Source organism: Agelaius phoeniceus, chromosome 2, assembly GCF_051311805.1.
Source record: "Agelaius phoeniceus isolate bAgePho1 chromosome 2, bAgePho1.hap1, whole genome shotgun sequence".
NCBI lineage: Eukaryota > Metazoa > Chordata > Aves > Passeriformes > Icteridae > Agelaius > Agelaius phoeniceus.
This window is the reverse complement of record NC_135266.1, coordinates 75,764,330-75,779,017: the sequence shown is the minus strand read 5'-3', so window position 1 is coordinate 75,779,017 and position 14,688 is coordinate 75,764,330. Positions and strand designations below refer to the sequence as shown.

The 14,688-nt window shown below is 37.5% G+C and overlaps 1 protein-coding gene across 4 annotated transcripts in view; it reads left to right on the top strand.

The window, feature by feature from the left end:
• Positions 1 to 14,688, top strand: part of AASDHPPT (aminoadipate-semialdehyde dehydrogenase-phosphopantetheinyl transferase) — a 31,881-nt gene that overhangs the window by 605 nt on the left and 16,588 nt on the right. For 2 of the 4 annotated variants that reach the window (XM_077173945.1, XM_054655132.2), the window contains exons 2-3: positions 1,116 to 1,341; positions 14,148 to 14,269. In XM_077173945.1, the coding sequence (XP_077030060.1) occupies positions 1,116 to 1,341; positions 14,148 to 14,269 (348 nt within the window). Of the gene's footprint in view, positions 1 to 156; positions 321 to 355; positions 510 to 1,115; positions 1,342 to 14,147; positions 14,270 to 14,688 lie in introns of those variants that run through there. The other 2 variants (XM_054655129.2, XM_054655131.2) reach the window with 2 other exon arrangements.

Here is a 14,688-nt window from a genome sequence, read left to right as displayed (position 1 = left end):
CTCTGATAGGTCGCTACCTGGCGCATTCCTCTGTCACTCAGAGGGCGCGCTGACATCGGGTTGGGTATTGCTCTCGGGGGCGGGGCCCTCCGCGCTTCCCGCACGCCGATTGGCTCCCGCCAGACCCGAGGGGCGGGCGCAGGGAGCGCGGCCGGGCCGCGGCGGCGGGGCCGGCCATGGGCAGCGTGCGCTGGGCCTTCCCGTGCGGCGCATGGCGGCCCCGCCGCCGCGAGTGGCTGCTGGCCGCGCAGCTGGTGCAGCCCGAGGAGAAGGAGCGCATCGGCCAGTTTGTGTTTGCCCGCGATGCCAAAGCCGCCTTGGTACATGGGGAGCCGGGGCGCGGTTTTCTTTCTGCACAGTCAGCGGTGCCCAAATTCCTGATTTGTCGTGGGAAAACATGCCGTATGAGGGCATTTCAGGGGTGTAAAACTAAAGGATAAGGCTTGTATAAAAGTATGAAGCTGTGCCTCACTGAGGAGCCGGGAGGGACGGCAGGCTGCTGTCAGTAGGTACTCGGAAAGACTTCACAACTTCTAAGTCGCGATACCAAGTCAGGAGACAAAATCAGCGTACCCTGAGGGACTACATAGGACATCGGGGTAACGACTGGGAGAATAAAGCTGTTTTCCAAAATCCAGAGTTTAAATCTCGCCTAATAGCATAGTAGTACACGCTTGCTAATTAGTCTGAAAGGAGTTACTCATCACTTTTAGCTGTTGAGAATTTCATGTAGCACCTAGGTAGTAAATGGATGTACTGAAAGGAAGTTTATTGAGATAATTTTACTGTTCAGGGTGGTGTCAAAAGTATTTATTTGTGCCATAAAGTATCGTAAATAAGTTACTAATGTAGAGAAAGGAACTACTGCGATTTGTCTGGGCTGGGACTTACTTACATTAATTGTGCTAATAGTGACCATGTGTTTGATGCTCTGATGGACTCTTCTGCTTAAACTTACTTGACACAGGTTTTATAAAAGGGAAAAATTTTAATTATTTGGCTAAAATACACGAATTGATATCAACAGTAATTAACCAACATTTTTAGGTGAGTGATTTTTTAGCAACCACGTAGCACAATAATTCTGTATGAATTACTTCCATTTTATTTCACAGGCTGGTCGCCTGCTGATGCGGAAATTAATTGCAGAGGAGCTGTGCATACCTTGGAATGAAGTCCACTTGCAAAGGACACCAAAAGGAAAACCCTTCCTGGCCAGTAACTTAGCTGGTATCAACTCAAATTACAACTTCAATGTCTCTCATCAAGGAGATTATGCAGTCCTTGCAGCTGAGCCTGAGCTTCAAGTTGGCATTGATATTATGAAGACTGATTTACCAGGTAATTCATTATGGTGACTGAAGCAGATTCTGTAGTGTTTGAGTACTGAACGTTTTCATATTTCCCAAAGAACCAATCTTTGTCCTAGAAATGTAGTGTAATTAGCAGAGAGTGTGTGAATGTTTTGTGTATTTGGGATTTCTAGTGCTGTTAAATGCACTCCTCGTTGTTTATTTTGGGGAGCATTGTAGGACAGATACAGATATATTTCTCTTTTATAGAAGCAGAACTTTGGGAAAATAAGATCATGAATCCTTCTATCATATGGGCAGCATCTGCAGATACTTTAATTATGGATTTGCTGTGTGTTAGGCAGAAGGAAGAACATCTTTCCAAATAGGGACAATAGGATCCATCCCCATGAGAACTTCATAGACTGTGTTACTCAGTTGTCCCATATGTATGGACATTTTGTGTGTCAGCAACACAGATTAGCTGTGAATGTGCAGTAATCCCCAGTGAGAAGGGATCATGAGGAGGGAACATGTGAGGTGGTCTTGGAAAAGACTAGACTTTACAAACTTTAGCTATTGGCCTATTTATTAGTATGAAATGACTAGGTTACTGAACTTCAGGATCCAAATTAGGATTGTAGCAAAGTGTATTCTTAAATACAGTTTTATGGAGGTGATTTAGCTTGCAGATGTTCATCAATGCATAGTCATGGGTTAAAGGAGAAACATACTGGGATTTCTGATTCACTGGAATTCTTTTTTTTTTTTAGAATCTTCCTTAAACATTTAACCAGATATGGCAGTAGAAGTTGTGTTCTTAGAGGATCTTTCTTCTAATTTTTTGGAGTTGCCCGGCATTTTATGCTGCAAAATATGTGGTATTGTAAGGGAGAGGTTCAGGGTGGATGGATAACTTTCTGTCTGATCACTTTACACCTTTTAATGATAGCTACCAGTGTATAGTTTTGCACTGTCACATTCAGCTAGGATTCACAGAAGCTTTGCTGCAATCTGAAGTTCATTCCTGTGACTCACACCTGCTGTAGACCCTCGCTCTGAACACAGTGGTCAGCAGGTGAGGCCACAGGACAGCCTTTGGAGAGTCCTCCTCCAGAGCTGTTGTGTGTTTGGTGACAGGAGCTGTGTCCAGTGGGTAAGGCTGCTTTGGTACAGGGCCTCACCTGACAGGACTGCAGTAACACAGGGCCCAAATAACCAGATTAAGCTTGAAGCTGGTGCTTCTGTCATAGCTCTCTCAGGCAAAGCAAACAAGGTGATGTCCCAGCTGTGTGTCCTCACAGCATCTTGCACATGCTCAGCCTCTTCACTGGGGGAGCAGAGTGGCAGAGAAGGCCTTGATGCTGTGCAAACACTGCTGATACCGGTGTGGTATCAACACTGAGTTAGGCATAGACCTAAAACGCAGCAGTCCATAGGCTGCCATGACAAAGGTAACACCTGGACCCAGTATCCTTGGAAACACTCTGGTTGGGCTGCCACTGGCCTTACCACAGGACTTGCTAATTTTAATTCTTCATTCCAAAAAGTTTCTAGTTTCAGCAGGTAAATAGTGAAAATCAAAACATTCAAGCGCTTGTATTTGAAGCTTTTCTTGGGAACTGCAAAATTCAAATTTATACAGAAAAATAAAAAAAATGTATATGTGGAAGTAGGGAATATCTTACATCCTCTGCTGGTATTTTATGCAGGAGTAAATGTAGCTGGCATTTTAAAGGCATGTGGTCAATGTCAAGCTGACAAGTTTTATGAAGGGTTTTAAACTTTATTTCTGAAGTCTAAAGACTAAGTAATACTTTGAGATCTGATACAGACAGGCTTTAGTGTTTTTGGGAGATGCTGGTGATTTCAAAAACTGAACAGTGAAAGATGACTCATATGTCTTCCTTCTTGCAATTATAATTTCTATTTTTGAAAAAGGAATAAGATGCTAATGGAAATGTAATAATTGTATGTTGAAAAGAGAGCCAGTAAATAAGTAATATTAAGGTTAGAACTTCATATTACAGAGACTATAATTTAAAGCTGGCCATCTTCTCACCTGAAATTATTCTGAGGAAGATTTTTGTCTTAGTAGAATCACCTTCAGCTCTTTTTTTATTGCTGGGCTATGAATAAATAGCACTGACTTTACGAGTATTATTTTCTCTGATAGTTCCACTGAGTGGTGCTCTTGTCCTGCACTTGCTAAGCACATTCTATTTCTGAAGGTGCATCCACTATAAATCTCTTTCCTTGGAACAACTACAAGGACAAAGAGTTCCCTATGAACAAAGTACATTTCAGTAGGTTTGTTTGTTTTCTTCCGACACTTGTTTAAAGTTCTTCATTTTATGATGTTATCCAACAGCATCTTGATTGAGGTCTGTAGTATTTTAGCTCTTATATTCCTTAATTGTTCAACCAGTGAGCATGCAAAATCTGCAGTGCAGTTATACAAGAATATGGTGCAGCTGAAAGTTTTGAGAAGTCTGTTGTTTGTGTGCTACTATGTAACAAGGAATCCTGGTGCACAGAAACTTTTTTTGTCACTTCTTAATCCATCCTATGTATTTTTGTTTTACTTATTGTTCATAAGAAGCTGCTTCTTTCCATATTACTGTGCTTCCTTATTAAAATCTGAGAAATACTGCAAGACATAGCCTTCTTCAAAGGTGAAGGCTGGCCACACTAGAAGCTTTTCTTACCATTGCAAAAAGCAGCAGTTCTACAAAAGTTCCACAGGTGTGCAATGGTTTATCACCTTTCTTCCTCTATTCGGATATTGCAGTAAATACTGTAGTGATGGTAGAAAAGGAAAATATCCTCTTCAGGTATTGTGTGTTGCTGCCTTTTGGTTTTCTGGCAGGTTATTTTAGATTTAAATAAGTCTTTCAATTTAATTGTTTTTGAAGAATTTCTGAGATCAATGGTTATTTTTCTTCTCTTTAGATCAGTTTAAGATGAACTCTTGAGTCATTTGGAACAATGCACACTGTCCTGTAAATTTGTTTGTAGAAGTGTCTATGTACGTTATTTGGCAAGGTAATGCGTATGAGTTTATTTTAAGCCTTTCAAAAAAGAAATGAGAAGGATTCTCACAGTACTGTTAACTCCTGTGGAAAAAAACTGAGCTTGTGTTTGATTTTTTCGTTTATGGAAAAGAAATTCTGCAACAAGTGTCAACTTGGTTTGAGTGGTGTGTGGGATGTTGATTGACCAGTCACTTAAGCTCTGTAAAGCACAATGTTTTCAGAGACTTAGGAAATAATTACAGCTTAATAACGATTGCCTTGAGCATTTAAGAAAAGTTTAGATCTCAGGCTCAAGAGCTTTCCTGCTGTGCAAGTGAATTTCTTTTCACTAATGCAATTTTTTAGCTTAGATGGATTTGCAAAGATAAATAAATTAACAGTTCATTCCATATCTTTGAAAATCAGCCTGCAATCTTTCTTACATATCCCACTATATTTACTTTGATCCAGACGTCTCCAATATCAGTTTTATTCCAGAATTAAATATTTGACATGCAGTAGAATTAGCTTTTCTCATTAATATTTTGATTTTATGCTAGGCTTGCTTGTTAAAAGACACAAAAGGGTAAATTATCTGCATGTGAATTTCACAGAAAAATTAATTTCATCTAAAAATACTCAAATAAATGCTTTTTTAAGAAAGTAGGCTATTATGTGCAAACACCTAATTATTTGAAACTGGTTTTCTCTGAGGCAAGGAAATATAAAAAAAAAACTTGTCTCATTTTTCTCTTTTTATTCTCATTATCACATTATTGAGGTGAGGGAATGCAAGAGATGATAGAGTTCTTCAAATCAGAGACAGGTGAAACATGTATGTAAGTCCCACATGAAGAAGCTAAATACCATACTTCAGTCTAGCTAGTGGAGGAAAGCTCTCTCTCCAGACAGTTTTAAACTTTGTGCTGTTAATTTTGGTGTATTCCTAAGCCTAATTGAGTTAGGCTCACCTACATCATAGTTCAGATATTTGGCATGTCTTTTATCTAGCAGCCATGTTCAGTTTTTTTAATTGCAATGCTTCTTTAATTGCTGCATTTCAGCTTTTCAAATAAGAATTTCCTGACCTAGAAACCAATTCCAAAGCAGATTGTTCTTTAGAGTGCTTTTGTCCTTAAGGTGATTTACCTTAAACAAAGTTTTAACTGTTCCTGGTTTTATTGTTGTATTTCAGTAAATCTTATAGAAGCAATCAGTATCTAATCTTTTACTGCTAGAGATAAACACCAAATTGTTAGCTAATGTTACAGGTTTATGTGTGTAGGTGCACTGCTTGGAATGAAGAAATTAACAAAGGGTTTGATTTAAATGTTATTTCTTACAGGTCAAAGAAGTCCTAATTTATCAATACTTCTGTAAGCACATCATTTTTAGATGTGAAGGATGTTAAAACAGCTGATATCCTTGCTGAGCTAAAGAATCACAGTGATGTTAATGCACTTACACTGAGTAAACAGGGAGGCATTTCTTTGTTCTTGTTCTGTTTGCAACTGGGAAGAAACAGCCATCTTAAATGTATTCTTAAAGGATGTATAATATGTAACAATTTCATTGCTGTGCTTTATTCACGTTTCTAACACAGTTTTAACTGGGAATCACACAATTCTGTAATTGATAAAGCACCAATGCTTGATAAACTGTGAAAGAGAGTTGATCTTGTGATTAAATCTCCTCTTTAAAGGAAAATTTCTTTATTTTCCAAAGAAACACTCTTAATCCTTTATGACTATTTCTTTAATAGAAAAATGTAAAACAATTTGGATTAAAATATAAACTGATGGCAAAATGCAAAACTATAAAATTAAGCTGTGAAGAATATTTATTTAAAATGAGGAATAAACTAGTGATTAGGAAAAGAAAAATCCTAAACTAGGAGCTTTTATTAAAAATAAGAGTTGGAATAAAGAGTAACCATAAAAATGCTTATCAGATTGTTTTGGTGTTGTGGTTTTTTTCATTCTGCACAATAATCACAATTTATTACTAAATTGGTATTTTGGGAAATTAAGTTGTACAGTCACAATGAGCAGCTAAATAGAACTGATTTTTTTAACAAAACTAAAAGTGCTTCTCAGGCTTTGACAGTTAGCTTTGGCTTTCCAAATTAAGAAAGTATAGCAGAAGAATCTGATCCAAGGACTAAGATTATGTAATTACTATGTAGGTGTTAAAAAATTGCCTTTTGAGGAGTTTCTTGCTAACACTGCCCAGTTCCGATAGCTTCAGCTCTACAGATACATGTATTTGTTGCAAGACTGCAACATAGAAGCTGACTTTCCTTTGTGTTGTCACAAGCTTATTTGGATATTGACTGTGCAGGTATTACAGTTTGGAGCCCTTACTGGTTTCAAGGTTGTGAGACAGCCTTTTAGAGACAGACTTGCAGATTTTTTTTTATACTGACTTACGAAATGCTAGAAACTTATCTTAAATATTTCACATCTCTTCTCAGTAAATATAAGGAAAAATAGCCTCAGCTGTATTTGCCTGATATATTTCCTTTCTAGAGAAATTCTTATTTTCAACAAGGCAAATATTTTTATATTTCCTAAATAAAGATGACAGGTTGCTTATGTTATGTCAGGTTTTCAGGAGTGTTTAGGATTGGGAGACATTTCCTAGTTCCACAGGTAGATATTTTCTTTCCATTTATTGGGTTGGTGCTGGGAATTCTAAGTATTCATAGCTATTATGTGCTGTGTTGTATTTTGATAGAAAATCCAATTTTGTAGTGTATTAAAAAGTTATTACTTGCCCTGCACAGTTTTCTGGTTTGTTCATCAGATTTGTTGGGTTCTGTGTTAAGCTTGTATATCTTCCTTTTTCTTTCCTAGTAAAAAGAAATTTAATAAAAGCAAAGCAAACACTTGGAGGTGATATCTACAAGAGTAGATACAGCTGATACAGGTGAATAGACCATTGAAGTTCATCAGTTTTTCATCTGCTTTTGCCACGTTGCAGCACATTTATCTTACACTTCCATCTTTCGTTGCATATTTTGCTGGATAAAAGACAGCTCCTGTAGTGGCAAAATTTAATTTGTGTGATGTTAAGGCAAAGGATGTGGGGGGACAACATGCCAATGACTAGCTGACTGCTGTCTCTTCTCTGTGGGAAGACCAAACAAAGCAAAACATGCTGGATTTTAGCTGTCAGGTGGGACAAACAGTCTTCCATCTGCTGGCAAGCCAAACAAATGGCTTTATAAGGTTTTGGTTTTTGGATTTTTGTTCATTTGTTTTTAAAGAATGTCCTTATGTAGGAGAGATTGATTCCCAAATTTAAAACACTAATACTACTTCTGTCATCGTGTGGAGTTTTTATGACTTCATTATGAAGGAGGGAAGGATGGAGTACTGACAGAAGTGGGAAAGTTTTAAGTGTGAAAATAAGGGATATTTTTACTGCATTCAGCTGTGCAATTCATGTTCTGGGACAGCTTCTGTGCAGTGTCCTGACTGCTGCCATTAAAGAGCAATTCTCATCAGACCCGTTCAGGGAAACCAGCTCAGTTTGAATCAGCTTCTGCTTTCTAAGGTCGCAGAGCTTCCCAGGAAAAAATTGCATTAGTCAGATGAAGGAGGTGTTAGAAAGTATGAATCATGTAGTGAAATTCATGTGGAAGATGAAGATGACTTAGGTACTGAGAATTTGCTCCCCCCCCACCCCTTTTATACAGTATAGTATTTTATATACTAAATATCAACTGGATTCCAGTGCAAACCAAGGTTCTGCAGTGGTGTTAGCTTCTTAAAGATGGGCCTACTTTCCCTATAATTACATTGTTGCTAAATACCTAACTTTTTCTGCTTGATAAACTGTGAAAGGGAGATCATCAAATGTAATAAAACTTTTCAGAGACCTGGTGGCTTGGTAGTACTAGGTAGTGTAAGGCTGAAGGTGGTCAGACACCATCTGGACTTTCTGTTTACATCTGTAGTTGTGTCATCATGACTTGCTTTATAAAGGAAAATATATTTTTATGTTTATTTATATTTTTGGGGTTGTATTTTATATAACTTCCTAACTGTTGAAAGGAAGTAGAGTTCCTGCTATTCTGGCAATGCAGTGATTGCTGTAACTGTTTGATATATGTTCCATAATGAGAAACTGATTAAAATGTCTTTTTTGTGGGGTAATTTTTGGTTTTGCTGAAATATTATGGCTCCCTAGAGCTCTGTTAGCTGTGGTCATGCAACTTCTTGTAAAGAGCTTAAGCAAGTAAAAGGTATAAGAGTTGGCAAGCACAAGTTAGGAAACTTCTTATTTTATTACTGCTCATTTTCTTATTTGCTATCACTTATTTAGTTGTATGTGCATTTTTCTCAGAGTTTGAGGTCCCCGAGTCATCTTAGTGATTAAGATCTTTTGTATTTTATATGTTTTTATTTTCTCCACTCAGAAGTAAGCTAAAACCATGAGCTTGCATCTGGGTGAGTTTGTCTGCAAGCTCTTCAATAGCAAGTGTATATTCCAGCTGAATGTTTGGCATGGTAAGAACATGTAGAAATATTCTGGAGTCTGAACAAAATTTGAGAGGATGTGGAATTTTTTTTTCAATTCTAAGAATAAATGACAAAAAAGCATGAATCTGTTGCAGACAGTGTGCTACTTGTCTTTAAATTGATCAGCTATGTGATATGCTGTTAACAGCTTTTAATTTTATTTCATTTTTTTAACCAAGTTATAGCTGCTGTTTTTCCAGCAGTTTTAGAGTTAGAGCTATCTAAGCCATTATGACTCTACTTCCTTTTGTTTTACATTGACTGTCAAGGCAGCTTGCTTAAATTTTCATCACTGCTGTTAGACCCAACCACATTAATGCAGAGACTTAATGATGCTATCTGCAGAGAAAATATCAAACATTATCAAATTATTTCACTCTTGTTATGGCTGAATTTTCCAGCTTGACATTTTTATAATCTGGAAGATGTTGGGTAATTCAAAGGAGGCAATGTCAAATTTTCAGACATTTTAGAGTTAGTGCTTCTCTGGGGTATTCCAAGATAAAACATGTGGAAGTTAACATGATGAGAATAGATGTTTAACATACATATAATTGGGAGAATTGTGGGATACCAACAGGAAGTGTGGAGGTCAGAGAATCTAAATCCAATTTCCAATTCACACGAAAGCTGTGTGAGCTGGTAGATTGAGAAAACATGAATTGTTAATGTTCTATCTGGTTCTTGTAAGTTACTCATTTATCTCACTAATTATTTGCCTTGTGTTGTTTCTAAATGTCTGTACAAGGGTTAGTTGGTATTAATAAACAATTAGGGCTTGGGCATCTGTTGCAGCAGAAATGTTTTCTCTGTATCAGGTTTCTTTGGTTTCCTTTAGAGATGATAAAATGTGATCAAATATGGTCCTACATCAAAAGGATTGTCAGCCCAAGCATCCAGGACTTGAACCATCCATCCAATACAGCTGGTTAGTTTAGAAGCTTCATAGCTATCTTGTGTTTCACATTTTAGGTTCACATTTAGGTTTCACATTTTAGATTGAGCTGTTCACACTTCAGTTGTTTGTTTTGCTATGTATGAGGTGTCACACTGCCACTTTACCTGTTTTCCATCTGAAAGTGAACTGATCATATTGATTATATATTACTTCTGAATCACTGGCCTCTTTCTTTTATGCAGTTCAAGTTGGTGAGGAGGCTGTTTGCATTCTGGGATTTCTGTCATATTTTTGTTTTGAGTGTTTGTTTGGGTTGGGTTTTGTTTGTTTGTTGTGTTTTTCAGGAGATTAGTTGATCAATGAGCTGGCAGAAGTAGCTTTATAAGCTAGTTTGTTTGGATCTGACCAAACCAAGTTGAGGACTGTAAACTCATAAAACCTGAAGTGAAGATGGTCAGTCATCTACTCTTCTCATTGTTTTTGAGAATTCATGGCATGGTTTAATAATTTTTGATACAAGTTTGTACCCTGCCTTTGTGAAGTATACACTGTATTACCAAAGCTGACTTAAGATTAACCTGATGTTTGTAAAAATGTATAAAATTTCTTTATTAGCCTTATAGATTGTAATTTTCACTATTCATAGCATCAGAGTTTATATGGATCTTAATCCTGATTGTCTTTATCTTCCTACAAATGTCGCTTGTTGGGATTCTTTAGCAGGCAGAAAAATGGGGGGAAATTACAGTGTATTTATGTGCTATTTCTACAGTGCATTTGCAAACAGGACTAGAGAATACAGTCTGTTTTCTTATTTCTCACTCCTGCCTCTTTTTAAAATCAGTCTTTTATATCTGGTCTGTGGCATTTCTGTTCTACAGGGAAAATGCAAAGCATATTTTTGTCTAGTCTTTAAAAAAGTGTAACAAAAACTCAGTTGCCATTGCAGTGGAAAAAATGGCATTATGTATCAATGTAAATAACTCATGCAAAAAAATCCAAAATGCAGACACATATGCACACATAGGAACACACACACTTACCTGTATATAGCATGTTTACTTTACAGGCTTAATATTGGAGTCTTTTTTCCAGTATCACTCACTATTTCCTCTCATCACTCTTCCTGAAATTTCCAGGGTGTTGTGTGCTTTTAATTTAATGAAGAAACTTAACTTTGGGTTTAGGGTTTATTTATAATGACTAGAATGCAATTTTTGAAAGATTACTCAGTTTATATTCTTAAGGAGCTGATGTACTTAAAAGTTGATTAACAAGGCATGTATTTTAAAATCAGAGACAGCAATATGATTAGTGCTCAGCATTAAAAGGAGTTAGTTTGTTATTTTGAAGAACTCTATTTCCTGACACAGGCAAGTAAGAAGTACTTACTTAAGAAGTCAGTTTATTTCTGAAACAAGTTGACAAGGGGGAGCTACTTTAGAAATGCAAATTTAAAACCAAATAATTAATTTAATTGCTATATGGACTTGTTCCAGTTCTTTCAAATGAAGTTTTTTATAAATTGTGGCAAGTAGTTGGCCATAACTTGAGACTGTTTTTTTAAATCAAACTAAGAGCAAAAAACATAGCATTTAAACATAAACTTTCTGCTGCTTCTAGTTTTGTCCCCTTCATATCTCCTATGTCATGAGAGACAATGGGAAAATTGAAGGGGATTTAGCAAAGGGCCACCAAGGTGGTTAGAGGGTTGGGGAACTTGACTGATGTAGAAATGCTGATGGAGCTGTGTTTGTTGAACCTGAAAAGGTGAAAGTTCTGAAGAGGGGAACCTAATCACAGCCTCCCTGAAATGTAGCTGCAGAGAGGATGTTCATAGTTGTCCTTATGAGGGTGCACAGGAACAGGGCAAAAGGCAGCAGGCTCAGGTTGCTTCAGGGGGAGTTCTGTCTCTGTAGAACAAGTCTGCACCATGAGAACAGCAGAATACTGGACTAGGTTCCCCAGAGAAGGGGTGAAATGCTCTGCTTGACAGAGCCCTGGGTAACCCAACATAAGGCTCTGTTTTTCAACAGAAGTTAGACCAGGTGGTCTCCAAAGGTTCTTTTCAACCTACATATTCCCCATAGTTCTGTCAATCTGTCTTTCTCTGATACTGAAGCACATATGGAGAAGGGACTAGGCAGGCTGTGGAACTGCAGGCAGCTTGTGGAGAATAGGAGTCCTAAGTCTTCTGATCCACTCCTCAGAGCAAAGCAACTGTACAGCCTTAGGAAACAGGGAGTAAGTGCACTTAAGGACAAAGGGGTGCCCAAGCTTCTCAAAGGAGGAATGTGACAGATGGAAATGGAGGGGAAAGTGCTGTGTGAATTTGAACTTGAGTGTTGCGAAGGGTAGCTGAACAGTTGAAGAAACCTAGGATAGGAAAAGGGGTGAACAATGAGGAAGAAAGCAGTAGCATATAGGTTTGATATGCACTTGGTGTAGTAAATGGTATAAGCATCAAGTATATTCACCACATGTGATAAAGCTGGAGTGGCAGGACTGACAAAGCTGGAGCCTTTATATACATCTGCAAGCTGAAGGTAGTGTAGTATGAATAGTCTTGGGTGGTTTTCTCTGGTAGTCCTGGGTTATTGAAAGGAGGAGAGCTCTCTGAAAGTAATAGGGGAGGAAAGGTACACCAGGACATTCTGGAGTGTTTTGTAGTTTGAATCACAAGAACAGGCTGGAACCTCACCACTGTTGTCTTAAATATTCAAGAAAAGAGAGAAGGGGGAGAAAACGTGGATTAGAGCAGGTGTTAATGTAGTTATTTGATTGTAAAATGGGCCATACAAACACAGAGGTGAAAGATACCCTTCTCCAAGTTCAACGATTTTTTTTCTTTTGTTTCAGGAAGTTGGATTGTGTAAGTATTTTGCCTCGGTAATTCATCAAGGCATACTTAATGTTGTGGTTGCTTTTTTCTTCTACTTTATTTTATCCAGAGGGAAGTTAGTCCTATCCTTAGACTGTTCTGGATCATTCCATTCATAGCTTCGTGCTTCAACTGTCAACAAAATTCTGTCTTAAGGTGTTTGCTTTGAAATGCAATTGAGGGCATCTCTGAAATGTCACTGCCACATCTTGTGCAATGTGTATGTCAGACTTTGCAGTGTGGTTTGGAAATTGTGAGAAAACCTGAACGAGTGCTTTAGTGTTACAGTGGTTTGTTCAGATCAGTTATTACTGCTGCCAGTACTTGTTTTAATTTACTGCTTAGATAGCTGTAGAAGACAATCACTTTATAGAGAAGGCTTGATGCCTTTACCCATGGTTGAGGATGGGGAACATAAGCACAGAAAAGGAAAGTTCCTTGCCCAGTCAACTCAAAAAAATTACTGGCACAACTAGTTAGAATCTGCATCTCAAGCAATTATTTAGTGAGTGAGTTCTTCAGAGTAGTGTGGTATTGGGAGGGGGAAAATGTTGTGGATTATATATGACTAACGTTATATTTTTAGTAAGAACATTGAGTAACCTATCAAAGAACTTGTCTCAATATCTGGAATTGTCTCTACCCAGACTTTTATTATCCCTACTAGAGAAAAGAGATTGTTTTCTGCCATTGTCTCTTTAGCCACCTGTAAGTCCAGTTGGACTTGGATGCTTGCATGGGATACTGATTAACACAGGCTCTGGGTAGTCAAGCTTGTAACAAGATTCACAGATTTCAATGTACTATAGAAATGCCATTGATCAATATAACTGCCCACTGTAGTGTTTTCCAGAAGGCAAATTTAGACTAGTAGGGAAAAGTGGTGTAGCCCCCAAAGAGCTGCTGCAGTGCCACTCAGCTATGATTATTTTTAGAGGTAGCTTGAATTTAATCTAAGGACTTGAAGGTTTGGTAGTTTAAGGCTGGATTTTTTAGAGGATTTTTTTTTCCATTGGTATATTTCTTACTGTTATTATGGACACCTCTCTAGCCCTATTTTCTTCCAGAATAAATCCAATCCAAATAGCTTAATGTGTGTGATAAATTCGGAAGACTGTGCTGTTACAAGTGCTTAAAAAAAGTGTTTCTTCTGTATCTCAGCATCCAAGGGTGGGAGGCAGAATAGTTTGATAAATTTTGACAAACAGCATGCTATTTTATAAAATGTTACTGGATCAAGCTGTCAGGTGCCAGAGACTATATATCCTACTTTTGTAGCTGAATATAAATTTTTTGTTTTTATAAAATTATCATTGGTTGAATACTTTGCCTTTTAGAGAATCCTGGAAATACTACATCCTGTGCAAGCATCAGCTCACTGCTTTGAGGCTGTATAAATTCAAATTGTGGAGCAGAGTTGGTTCATAATCTTTTTTTCCTCATGAGTTTTTTCTAGAGCAATAATGTGAGGTAATTCATTTGCTTATTATTACTACTCTGTTAAAATTTCTGTAAATATCTCTGTCTGATTTATAGGTAGTAGCTCAATTCCAAATTTCTTTCACATAATGAAGCGACAGTTTACTGAAACAGAGTGGGATGTAATCAAGTCCATGAGTAATGAATGGATGCAGCTGGATATGTTTTATCGGCACTGGGTAATACTACTTTTCCTATTCAATGTCTGCAAATATTCACATTCTTTTCTGATGTAATTTTTTATTTTCATTATAGTAAAAATGTAATCTTTTTGTATTTGCTTAGAATCGTAGAATGGTTTAGGTTGGAAAAGACATCTAAGATCATCAAATCCACCACTAAACTATGTCCCTAAGCACCACCTCTACCCATATTTTAAAGAATTTCAGTCACTCAATCACTTCCCTGGGCAGCTTGTTCCAGTGCTTGAAATGCCATTTGATGAAGAAGTTTCTCCTATTATCCAGTCTAAACTCCCCTGGTGCTACCTGATACCATTTCATGTGAAGACATTTGTGGACTTTATATTTCAGTGATTATTTTAATATCTGAATAACTTTGAGAACCACGGTACAGCTGACATTTCCAATGGGATTTA